Here is a 13,635-nt window from a genome sequence, read left to right as displayed (position 1 = left end):
GGCTGCTGATCACTAATCACTAATATTCCAACTGTTCAGATGCAGGATCCCTCATGATGTACCAACATTTTTGCTAAAGAAGTATGAAAATATTCAGAGGTGGATTGAATTTTAGGGGCTTGAGTCCCTAAGACAATCAATGTGAGTAGTGGTTACTAGGCACAGAGAAGATTTTATTGTTTACTAGCTTTAGTGAAAGACAATATCGCATGTGAACTCACAAGAAAATACCAAAGATTCGAGAAGAGTTCAACACCACATAATCTCAAAAACCCACTTCTCAAAAATTTGTTTCCTTCATCATTTATATAATTCTCCTTGTACATTACATAAGATAATGCTCCTTGTAAATAAGATGTTGCAGAACCACTATAATAACAGCATTTACTGAATAATACTCTTAACACACTTTCTATTCTTAAATCAACATCAGAACACATTTTGAAACTGACCATACAAACAAAAAAACCCCCCATGTATGTCCTTTACCTATACAATTTTTTCTAGATGGTACAAACACCTGCTCAGAGCTACACTACTTTGCAGATGGACTTCCTAAAAATCCAGTTGCAATTCAGGGAAAAACCTACCTCAGTGGTGCTGCTGGAAGCTTCTAGTCCAACCATATTAGCTTGTACCAGCTGCTGAAGAAGTTGCACTTGAGCCACACTGAGGAAGAAGTCCAAATTTGTTGTCATATTCACTTCTAAAGAATGACCACAGACCAAAATTTCCTGTGAAATTAAGGGAAAATACTAAGTAACAGCCATTGGGAAAATAATTTTCAGCTTCTATACAACTGTATTGCGGTTCCCTGCTGTAGTCAATACTTAACATTATATATAACATTATATATAGTACAAATGTGGTCTTTTTAGAAGAAACTAGCGTGTCATGCTTCTAAAAGATGTGGCACATTCTTTGCATGGCTTTCAACAGCAGAACTGTTAAGGCAAACTTTGCAAGAAAAGCATCTCATGCACAAGGCCTTGTTTCCATCTCTTGCTAGTATCAGTGGGCTGTCAGAGTGTCCTTGGCAATGATTCCAGTTCTCCTTTCCTTCCAAGAAAAAGATATCGTTTTTTGATTTTTTGTTTAAACACAAACTCTGCTTGATTTATAATGAAATCATGTGTTGGAACTCACTGATAGCCAATCTGATTGATTTCTCTTTGCCTGTAAGCCATTCTTAATACCTTGGCAACACTAGCTGAATAGCCACTGTTTTATTGGTGTTGTCTAGCACAAACAGAGACCTTCACCACTGTTGGCAAACAATAATGAGATGAAAAACAGACAGAAGGGGAGAAGAACTGCTCTGTCTCATGAGAAGTTTGCACAGTGCTCAAGCTTTAATCTAAACTAGACCTCTCCCTTCATGATGGAATGTCATGCAGGGAATAGATAACAAGAAGAATGCATCTACAGAAAACACTGAAATTCTTGAACATAAGCATTAGCAAAGCTCAGATTTTTTTTTTAACTTGAATAACTTCTATGCATCGCAGACATACTGGGCCTTTCTATTTCTTTTTTACATTAAGTAATTTTCCATTTAACCTTCTGTTGACCCTTTACACAAAATGTGAAACTGTTGATTTCTTCTATCTATGCCCACCAGCTGTTATTTCCAACAATGTACACCCACTGCATGTTGAAAAACACCTCTAGTAACCTTTACACTCCTGTACTAATTTTGCTCTTCCCAGGAGGTAGTTTTTAAGGGAAATTATCCTTATGAGCTGACAAAAAATGTCTGATATCTTCCCTATATAAAATGTTCTTGAGTTACAAACTAATGGCAAAAAGTCAGCCAATAACTTTTGTGTGTAACCTGCTTCACAGACTTATTCTTAACTAGCTGAACAACACACCAGCAAAAGTGACTGTTAAATCTGAGTACCTGGAAGTACTCATGGCAAAAGTAGGGAAATGGATGATTAGTGGCAACCTGGGGTCTTGGAAATCTCCATAGGAGAACTCAGCTTAACTTTCTTATTATAGATAGTCTACAGACAGCATTTTTACGTTTCTTTATGAGAAGCTTGTGAATACAATGTTTTGTTATGCTGCACCTCTTCTCAACACCTTTCCATCACAAACTTTAAAAAAACATTGCTGGAAATCATTAAAAGATTCTCATTTTTGGAACTGAAAACAGGCTTATCTACCTCTGGCTGGACTGCCTTTAGTATCAAATGCTATACAAAAATTCTTTCTCCAGCAGAGAAAGAACATTTCAGCTCGTGACCTTTCTCCAGTTGGCAATTTGAAAACACATCTGAACACTTCAAATGGTAGAGTGGTAAAATATTAAGATTATTCATATATTAAAATATAGTAAAACATATATTAAAATATATTAACATATATTAAAAATTATGCTATTTCTGTAGACACTTTGTACAAACCTCTGTGTGTAAATTCTCTGCAGCATCAATTTTTGTAAAAATAATGGCAGGAGCTGCAGTTATTCGAACGGTGAAATCTGTTAAAATGGGAGTTAAAATAGCTCGCCTTTCCTGGTGCCGCCTTATGCTAGGAAACAAAGGGAAAGAAAAGTAAAGATTAAATTACATTATAAATTGTTGAGAGGCAAAAGCTTTCCATATTATTCTTTACATCCAGCACATAGCAGAAAACTTCTTCAGTACTAATTGGGCATTTGATTGCTAACATAATAATCTTTAATTATCATTATTGTAAATCATATTAACTCCAATCCTGAAGGCAGACTTCTATCTTCATTTCACAGGATAAGTACGTCTAAATATTTGACTCTTCAACCTATGTCCAGGTAGACAAATTTGACACTTGACACTGCTTGTTCTCCTGTTTCATGCACTACACACAATAATTTGAAGAAAGATGCAAACTTTATTACCAGTATTTTAAAAACTTGCCTGTGGATGCCCTTCACTTTATAAATGGCTGCTTTGAAGCCTATGCAATATTTGAATTTGTGCATTAAAAGTCTGCGTTGAAGAAATATGCACGAAACTGATACAAAAATGAAATATATGAAAACTTAAACTAGCAAATCCCACGCAACACTAGGACTCCGACATGAAATCAGTAACTATTGTCCAAGATGTTTAGAACTATTTGAAAAACAGGGATGTCAGTTCTTCCTCAACTCCTTCTGTCACTGCTTGGTTTTGGTACTTTTTCAGCTAAATATCAACATTTATTTACCAGGAATATTTGTGTCATTAAACTTGGTAATTGCATTTATTTTTTAGCCAGGTGTTTAGTTTTGAGTTTTTTGTTGGTTTCTCTCTCCTCCCTCTTAACCAAACAGTAAGCCTAGAAGCACAACTCTTATAGATGGATCACTAATAACTTATGACAACACATTCCAAATGGCCAGAATCTTCTGGGTCAGGTCAAATAAACTATTGCCACAAAATGCCATCTGAGAGCCTCTGATGAGGGAAAAAAAATGTAATGAGATCAAGATGTAGTTCAGCCCCTAAAAGAGGATACACTTCAAATTCCAGGGAGACTCCTTCCATCAAGGCAGTTTTTGATAATTCTTTTTACCTATTATTGTTTGTAGCAACATCAAATACCCACATTTCACCAAGGATAATTCTAAAAATCATCACAAAGTCATAGGTCTAAGGTAAGTTTTCCTATGCTTACAAAATAGAAAATTGTCAACTATGAAATGATGCAAGTTTAAAGAACAAACTACATGGCCTTACAAAGGAAGTTAACAGATCCATGTAGAACTCTTCATCAGCATGTCAGTTACATTTCCCTGTATTACCTTTAATTTTGCTATCTCTAATGGAGACATGGCAGTTCAGGCATCAGTGTAAATCCCACAAGTGAGCCAGACATGAACTATGCAATTAACAATTAGCCCCTACCATCAGCTGGAGTTATCCATGTTAATGTTATTAACCAATATGCTTTTTATGCCTGTTTACGCAGAAATTACTTGACTGCACACAGAACAGGTATTGAACTCTGTTGATTAAGAAGGGGTATTGTGATGCATAGTCTAGTAATGGTTCTGTAATGGGTTCTGTAGAAAAGCAAACAACCTCAAATGCTGAAGGTTTGTAAGCCAAGAGTTAAATCATAACCTGAGGTGGAATTCAGTCTACTGCAAAAGATACAAAATTCATACTGCAGAAGATACAGAATTCATTTTAGTGTTTAGGTATTTCAATTTTGATGCTTCAAATGCTAGTAATAATTTTTTAAAGTGTCCTCAAAACATGTAGAAAGGATGACAATATATAAGGGAATATAAATTATACAGTTGAGGTAGGCCTTAAAGCTTTTAAATCTATTTAGGACAACAGGAAACAGAAGTTAAGAGCAGATGCCACAGAGCACAACTCTCATAAACTTTTGCCTCAAATGGCCCTCACTGCTGAGGAGGCTGCACACTACCATTAGAAGTGTGCAGCTTAAGAATAAGCCAATTAATGAGCGGAGAAAACTACCATTTTACCTTAAAAGCTTTAACATTTTGGTCAGCTATATCTCTGTTGAGCTCTAATGATGGCTTTTAGAACAAGATTAGTCTCATTAGATCCCCAAATTAGAAATCAGACTTGTTAGTGGCTAGTGAACATCTTCAACTTGAGAAAGTGGTCTTAGACTTTGGAGTTTTACAGTTGTTTCTCTCCCTGCCACCACCTCCATTTTAGATTCCAACCAAATTATTTTTTACCCAGTTCCTATTTCCCCTTCTCAATGGATGAGAAAGAAATGCCTTTTTCTTTCAGGACAATGAAAGAGCTAAATAGGAGAACAATTCTATGAAAGAACATGCAGCTATAACTATACTAGAAAACTTCTACTTGAAGTTTCCTGAAATGCTAGTAAGTATGACTTTAATATATGAAACAGAGCTGTAAAAGCAAGTTATTTGTTGAACTTCAAACCCTCAATTGGCTCTCTCTCTTCAATCACTGATCAAATTATTTTTCAGCTTATGCATATTCCCATTTCTTAATTTTCATATTTTCTACTAGTAGATACCCAGTACACTGCATCTTAAAGGACATTTTTGGTAATATATATTGATTAGTGCTTTATTTTATTTTATTTTTAAAATCATCCTTACGTGCTATCCTTGTCCAGCTCTACTTACTACTTTCTAAATTTCTTGTGGGTGAATTTGAACCTCAGCCAAATCAAGTATTAGGAAAATAATTGTAAGTACAAACAGAAGGCAAACAGAGCACAGTAAATAATGAAGGGAGAGGATATGAGAAAGAGTACAAAAGGAACAAAGAAACAAATTCCACTTTGAATTATTGAGTCTTCCACACTGCACCTAAGTGCAAGGCTAACTTAACACAGGTGTACGCCACATGAGCTTATGAAAAAACTTGATTGTGAAGAGTGTAATGATGGCTCAATGTCTGCAGCACATTCATTCCGTGGTTCATTTATGCATCTGTTATATATTTGTCTTGGAAAAAAAAGGAAAAGCTAGTATTTTAAAGATGTTAAAGCAGTTGATCATCTACACTTAAAAGTAAGTGCATTTGAAAGACCATATGCTAACGCAAAGGAACAAGGCAGTTAAGCAACTGTGATAAGGTTTGGAGGTGCCTTAGTGCAGAATTTGGGCTTTATCTGCACAATAACACAAACTCCGGTTATGGACCACAGATCCACATTGCAAAAGCACAGGAGGAAAATGGTCTCTGTCCTCAAAGGCTTACAATTTAAGTATAAGAAAAAACACACCGACAGACAGGGAAGCAAAGGTAAACTACTAACAGCAGCATGGGTAATGATATCCATACAGTGGCAACCTGTCTCCTGGTTTTTATATTACAGTACACTAGAAATTAAATTTTGGGAAGGATTTTGAATAAAGCATTGCAGTAACAGTGTGAATGTTCACAGAAAACACCTTTATAACACACAGGAGTGAGCAAGGCAGTGCCTCTTTGAAACACTGAACATGTTGGTCTTGGTAAGTGGCTGAAGAGGTCTGAGGAGCAGGGAGTGTAGATGAGTCAAAACAAATGCAAGAAGACATGAAAAGAGAAATGGATAGACAGGGGGTCTGGAAGTGCTGTGAAAGCAAAGACATCTAATGATTAATATGACAAAGAATGTTGTGGGAAGAAGAGAGAAAAAAAGGTGAAGAACAGAATTTTGCAATGGGAGCAAAAACATTTGATTACATCAAATCAAATCATCAGTATTTGATTATATCCAGTCAGAAGCACCTTGAATTTATACAAAGAGGAGGGACTGCCAAAGAGATGATGTTGCCCTAATTAAGGAGATGCGATGATGTGAGACTGGATAAGCTAAGAAAATGCACAAGTAGGACTAAGTCCTACTACTATGAGTCTCACGTGGAAAACACTAAGCAAAACAAACAGAAAACATGGCCTCTAATAGCTAAAAATAACCTAGATGTGAAATTTGGAAATGTTTACCTTATTATTAATCGTATTTTTTTCTTAATAATATCTTATTGAATCTAGACTTTGAGCCCCTATATACTTAAAAATTCACTAAGTCAGGTAGAAACTTGTATACATTCAATACACGAATAACAATCAAAAGCATATTTGCACCATGTAATTTTACTAGCTACAGAAAGATGAGTCCTCATGGAGAATTTTGTGATGTGAAAAAGAAAAAAACATATTAGCATGAAATAGGCCACATAGTCAAAGTGTTCTCTAGTTGTGTTGAAGCATGCAAAACCTCAAAAGATGTTATTTAAGACAGCATGTTAACTTGAGACTCATGAAAGAATTTTCTCTTGCAGGTTTCCCATGTAGCTGTTTAAATCAGCTAATCCCTGATATACAAATGCATTATGAATGTATTAGGATATCTAACTACTAACAACTAATTCACATCCTTTCAGCTTTCTGAGGTGTTGCAAAGACATGTCACATGGCAGTAAAATATCAAAATATCATAGCAACATTTTGAGGACCATCTAATAACCAAAATTAGAAAATAAACAAATGTACACTACCTGGCTGTAAAGAACTACTATTTTTGTATTAGTAGACCTCAGTAAAGCTAACTTCTATCTTATGAAGAATGTTGTGCAGCATTTCTTTGCTGTGGATTGATATAAAAAATAAAACACCTCATCTTACTGAGAAAGGCTTTGTACAGTATGAATACAAGCACAACTTAAAGTACCATAAAAGACAACAATTAAAATAAATAACTGAAAAACAATGCATTGCATTTTATTCCAAAAGATGCAAGGGGAATGTCCCTACTTCCTTACACAAAGATCTAGAGACCAAATTTTTTCTGATCTTTCCTCATTAGAAGTTGGCAAGCAGCCAAGAACTTTCCAAAAAAGCATGAAAATGAAAACTATTCAAAGAAAAATCTGCAGGAAACCTTTCTGAGGATCCTTGCAGTGGTATTTTGTTCAGTTTTGTACAACAGATCATTGGCTCCCTGATGTACTCCATGAGAGCTGTTCCAGATGGTGGTATGCCAAGGACAAAACTGTAACACAGTATATTGCCACACTCAATTCATTACCACACAGAGAAGTAATGCGTTTAAGCTCAATTATTATTTTTTTTTTAAACAAAGTTTATTCAGGCTGCAGGAAGCAGAAGTTGCTGCTGGGAGCTGTAGAAGGATTGCACAGGGATGGGGGTGAGGCCTCAAGAGAGGATATATTTCTTTATTTCCTTCAGGGCTGTTGTTTTTTCCATTGAGTGGAGGGAGAGGGAGGAGGAGATCTGCAAGCTGAAAAAGCAGTTTTCAATCAAGAAAACTTCTTTCGGTTAAGTACTCCCAGTTCCCCACATGCTGTTTGGTAAAGGGAATAAACGTGGACAGGTTTCATTTGTATATAACCTTATTAGAACTGTCTGACTGTTTCCAGTATTCTTTTTATATATTACACCATTAGGGAGCTTTTTATAACATCCATGGTGAAGTATAAACATTTCATAATGGAAAGAGTTATGATCCCTGATCCTCAGTACAGCACAGCATCTAGACAGTTTTTTTCTGCAAGGCTGCATCCACCCTACCAGAGAGCTCCAGTCCCCCATTCTCCTTGGCATGACCTGCAGAGGTCATCACACCAGCCTTTCACTGCAGCCCCACTTGAAGAATCTTACACTAAACACCTGCAAGTATTCAACAACTTTGTCTTAGAGTATGACAGCTTGATTTCCAAACTGCAGTGTAAAGGTTGAGGTGGGGGGGGAACAACCCCTTAATGTATTAAGTACTAGAAGCACTGAACTCTGGAAAAAGTGGTATGAAAATTCAAAGGATTTACTTTCAGAGTAAAGACTGCTAAAGCATTTAAATGATAAATTATGTCAAATACCTTCAGATACTTGTTTGTGTGATATCCATAGATCTCCAACTTAAAATGATTTGGTCTTCATGTGAATTTTAAACCCAGGCCAAATTTCAATTGTAGATTAAATTACAATATAATTTGTTTAAAAATTTTTGCCATTTTATTTTTAAATAATCCGAAAATACTTTTACAAATAGGAACGGAAAAGGAATCTATCTGTGCTGAAGTTTTCTGTAAAGTAAACTATGTAAAGTAACTATGAAAAACCTGGATATAGGCTGGATTCTATAGTGCCCCACATAGCATTCAAGTATTACAAAAATGAGGAAAATAGATTCCAAGGAAGGATCTTTAGACCCAGTGATCCTCATATACCAGAGCACCAGGTAAGAATAAACAGAAGTATATTAAAACCAAACAAAGAAATTAACCCTAAAATAACTCAGCAAAAATCATTCATTTTGTTCCAGGTTAAACATATCTAAGAAACTTAAAGAAATCTAAAAAATGGTATCAAAATTAGATTAAGGCATAAAGCTTTTGTGGTATTTGCAGTAAATATTCAGATAAATGTAGCCCTGGAAACAGTAAGCGCCACGTAAAACATTGAGCAGCCGCCCTCTTGGTGCATACTGGAAATAGTGCCCTGGATGGCAGAGATCAGTGCAGGCTCTTCCAGTTCTCAACACATCACTTCCACAGGTCATAAAATAAACCCAGACATAGCAAAACCGACTGATAACTAAAAAGCAAAAATGCAAAGATCCTGAAAAAAATTTAGCAAATATGCAAAATTTAAAACCAAAAGGATAAGAAAGCATTCATACTTTTTCTTGGAAACAAGCTGGAACTAAAATTCTGTAATTGCACACCTGAAAGGAAAATCTAATGTATTTAATTACAACTGTTCTAAATTAAAATCCAAGTAGAAGATTCATTCAAAAGCAATTTTAAACCAAACATACTTATTTGTATTCTAATAAAACTTCATTTTGGAAGTCTGCTGAGGAAGCATGTCCAAGCAGTTATTGGAAAAAAAACCAAAAAGAGAACTGACGATTGTCTGTAACAGCTGCCTCCCTTGTCCTATTAGCTGTTCAGTAATCCAACCGAATTTCCTATCAATCTGTAACCACAAAGCTCAGACCCAGAGTGTGCTGGCAGTAGGATTTCAGTCACCAATGGCAGGCAAAAGGAAAACCAATCTCTCAGTGGCTGGTTTTACTATGCTAGCTTAAGTTGCAAATTGGCTGCAGGTCCTTTGGAAATTAATGTCATCTTACTTTTCAAGGTATTGCAGTTGATGTGGAATTTTGGGACAGAGAACCTCACAACGCACCTGTCCAACATCAAGGCCCAACTATAAAGTCATACACATTTTTTAAGGCTAGGAATTTAAAATAAAAAACCTCTGTGGAATTATATGAGTTAAAAAGATAAATTGTTAAAAGACAGTAAAGAACCACATGATCTTATAAATGAAGACCAGAATCTATTTCTGTGTTAAAATTTTTATCTGCACTCCTGTGACTCTCTCATTTTATCATCTCTTTGGTTAGAACTATTTTTCCTGCCCTCTATTTTTCAATGATAAACTGGAATTTATTATTGACCACATCTTTTTCCTGCATGCTCTCCTCCAGAGTGAGCTTATCTGCCCTCTTGGCCTTGCATCAATACATCACTTACAAAGCTCAGTCTGTGTGCCATCCTCATGTAGCCTTTGCTACAACTTGCCTTACTTTTAGAAAAACCTGAGTCCTCTCATCTCCCATTTTTCTGAAAATTAAACCAGAAGTTATTTCCAGATGATTCTGCCTGTTTTTCTTTATCACTTTTAGGAACTCATCCCTAAATGGAGATAGGAATCATACTTTAGGAACCATAAAATTATGCACATATTTCATAAAAATTAGATTGTTTCTGCATGAATTAGATAGAAAGGACTTTTAAATGAAAATAAATAGCTAAATGTATAGGCAAAGAGGCATCTAAATCTACAAAATTACTTGAAAGCTTGCTCATGGCCATCAGACCCTATGCCTGCCAGTTTGAAAACTGAAATCTGCTACACAGTCTGTAAAATTTAGTTTTAAACTACTTGCATGAATTTTTAAGTATAAAAAAGGTATATTAAAACCAAAATAAATACTTAAAATCTTCACAAATTACCAATTAACTCCCCCCAGTTTTATATCTGAAAACGTCAAAATTTAAAATAGCAAGCAAGTGTATGCATGCTTTGTCTTTCAACCCTCTTTAACCAGAGGGTGGGGCTTTGTGTGCACATATACAATACCCAATAAAGGAGACTTAGCTGAAATATCTAATTTTCAAAATGCATCTGGTTTTAGTTACAGAAGTGCAAAAACCAGTTCAGAATCAATAGGAAATGTTCTACTTTATCTCTCTCTAATTTAGAAATGTCTAAGCTGGTTTTACTCAAGCTTGTAAAAATACAAACAAAAGAAGTTTAGAAAACAAAGAAAAAAATACACCACCATCACCACCAAAACACACTCTATACCCCAAAAAAAACCCCAAACAGATCCTCCCATTCCTTATAGAGACTGACAAGCTGAAGTCTCAGCCCTGGAGTTATTTTTATGGACAGACAGTAAGTAACTTGGAGAAGGGCTTATAATAGAAGCAAAGCACACAGTAACTAGACAGTAACTACAGCATAACAACAACAGTAATATAAATTTCAAACATCTAACCCAAAACTCCAGGGAAATGTGCTTGTAATGTAAAGCAAAACCAGTATTGAATGATTTAATTCAGGTATACTGTGCATGCTCTCTGCAAAGTTTCTGCTATGTATTTTCAGAAAAGAGTAAGTCTTTAAAAAAATCCCTACCTACTGGCCATGTTCCATTCAAGTGCTGGATTTTGAGAATTTCTCTCAGTCTCTGTCAAAACCCCTCCTTTTCCATTTTCTTTCTCTGGTTTCAACTGATTCCAATAAGCAGTACCAATGTTGATAGATTGAAGATCTATTTGGTATTGTCTGTCTTCAACTTCTGATCCAGGGTCTCGAAGAATTCCTAGATTTAGTGCTCTCCTGTAATGTCAAAAAAAGGAAAAGAAATCACCAAAGGTCACAATTAGAGCAATCAGAAATTCGTTAAGATCCAAATTACCAAAATGAAGGCACCAGTTTCACCATTTTTGTCTACACTAAGCATTATTTTAATTTCAAATCTTCAAAAGTACCCATCTGCCTCTTTCCTATGGAATTCAATGGGAGATCTGCAAATTAACATATTCCTAAATTTAGCCAGATGTACCAAATTTGATATGAGATCAACGCACCAACTTTATTGCACTTCCAGTCAGATTTATACGAGCAGCCTTGTGGGGAAGTAGGACTGATTCATATCCACTGAATGGATACAGGATGTCACATTCAAGTCCTCAAAAAGAACAGCTACATACCAGTCTAACCACGAAGTATAACCAACTGTCTCACTGTTCAAATTCATCAAAGAATAGAAATTAAAAAGAATATTCCAAGATGATGGAAAAACAATTCAATCCTTTTACCACTGTATTTCAGCACGGAGTTTTTTAAATAAAATTCTTTTAAAAAGTGAGAAAAAAGCATTTTTGAGTGAACCACATTCCTTGTGGATTCCTTTAAAGTCTATGACATTAGATTTTACAAAGTACTTCAGTCTTGAACTGAGTTTTGGAAAGTCAGACTCATCTTTAACAAAACATTCAAGAGCTATTAAATGAGTGGGGGCTGCTGAGACCATTCAATTTTACCTGTGACCAGTAACAGAAGAGTCTTCTACTGCCATTTGTCTTCTGCTAATAAGCACTGGGAAATACTAAAAAAAAATTATCTTGCCCTTTCTATACTGGGAACAATTCAGCCTTCTGTGCACTGCTCATTTGATATTATAACAAAAAATTCACCATTATATTATCACTGTTTTTCAAAATAAGGGACCAGGGGGATCTTGATTTTTTTCCTTCAATCTATGATCACAAATTGTAGTCTATTTTTATTGATTTCATACATCTGCGTTGAAGATTGAGGTTCTTATTGGCATATGACATCCAATCTACTGTTCTGTTTAAGGTCTTGGGCCAAAATGATTTAGTATACAGCTGCTGTCTTCACAAAGAAATGAATAATTCTGCAATTTGTGTGAATTTGATACTAATAATCTAAATATAAATAACTATTGAAGTAGCACATCCCAAACTGCAAACTCAAAAGTACAGGTATGCAAACTATAGGTATGCAATCTGTTTCAAAATGCAATCCCAGTGCTGCCCAAATCCAAATAACAGTTGAAACTGCTAATACACTGCCATTGTTACCAATGGAGTATGTTAGCAATTAAGAAAATTAAGTAATTAATCATATGTACCCACAGAGACGTGGATGACAGGAAAGCCATTTTGATCAAGTCACTCCTGGAGAGGCAGTGTGATGGCATTGTTCAGTAGGCCCTATAACTTTCTTAAGTGCTTAGCAGCAACACACTGAAAATCTGTTGTCAGTAGTGGTATTTCAAAATTAAATGTGGTTTCTTAAAACTTAAGAATGTGTTTGTCAACTTTCCACACAGAGAGACCTAACCACAACCACTGTGCCTTTTATTATTCTTTCTAAGGCATTATTTCATCAATATGAATGCAGGTTTTTTTTAAAACCCACCACAGTAGATTATTGTATGATCCAATGTCTATTTTCATACTTTGTCTAATACAAGTAAATACTGGAATATTTGTTTTGCGAAATATTACTTAAAGCAAAGCACCAAATCACATATTTTTTGAAATCTTCTTGTGTATATTAAACAGAATATGGTACTAATTTCACATGCACAATGGATTCTTCTCCTCTTTACTTCACAGTGATCATTTTTCATTTTTTCTTTAATAAGCAGCTTGATAACTTGCAATAGGCTCACCTAGATATTCCTTAGACTCATTCAGCATAACCTTCTGAACCAAATTCCTCAAGCACAATGTTTCTGTACGCACTAATCTGAAATTCCCCACTGTGACAATGGCCTCCTTACCCTCACAAATTTACTTATTTAAACATAAACCACAACAAAATCACTCTGGCAAAAATCTTTAGGTGCAGCAAAATATACAAGGGCATTATTTAAAGAGAAAGTACTCGTGTATTGCATTGCCAGTATCACATTTGTCTGCTACATCTTTTTTTAATGCACTTTGGATATTACAGCCTAATATTTTCAGCTTTAATATTTTCATGCTGATATAAAAGTTCATGTTTGCATTATCCTACTATTACCAATCTCCTATATATAATATAAAACTCTTCTTCTGATCGTTCAGATACACTTTTGAAA

At 35.2% G+C, this 13,635-nt stretch overlaps 1 protein-coding gene across 1 annotated transcript in view; it reads right to left on the bottom strand.

Moving 5' to 3' along the window:
• Positions 1-13,635, bottom strand: part of VPS13B (vacuolar protein sorting 13 homolog B) — a 431,388-nt gene that overhangs the window by 141,697 nt on the left and 276,056 nt on the right. The window contains exons 31-33 of the mRNA XM_005423449.3: positions 11,154-11,357; positions 2,412-2,538; positions 591-734 (exon numbers count right to left, since the gene is read on the bottom strand). Of these exons, the coding sequence (XP_005423506.1) occupies positions 591-734; positions 2,412-2,538; positions 11,154-11,357 (475 nt within the window). The remainder of the gene's footprint in view (positions 1-590; positions 735-2,411; positions 2,539-11,153; positions 11,358-13,635) is intronic.

Source organism: Geospiza fortis, unplaced genomic scaffold (genome assembly GCF_000277835.1).
Source record: "Geospiza fortis unplaced genomic scaffold, GeoFor_1.0 scaffold200, whole genome shotgun sequence".
NCBI classification, from domain to species: Eukaryota; Metazoa; Chordata; class Aves; order Passeriformes; family Thraupidae; genus Geospiza; species Geospiza fortis.
Note: the sequence above shows the minus strand (reverse complement) of the source record. Positions and strands in the feature narration are given on the sequence as shown.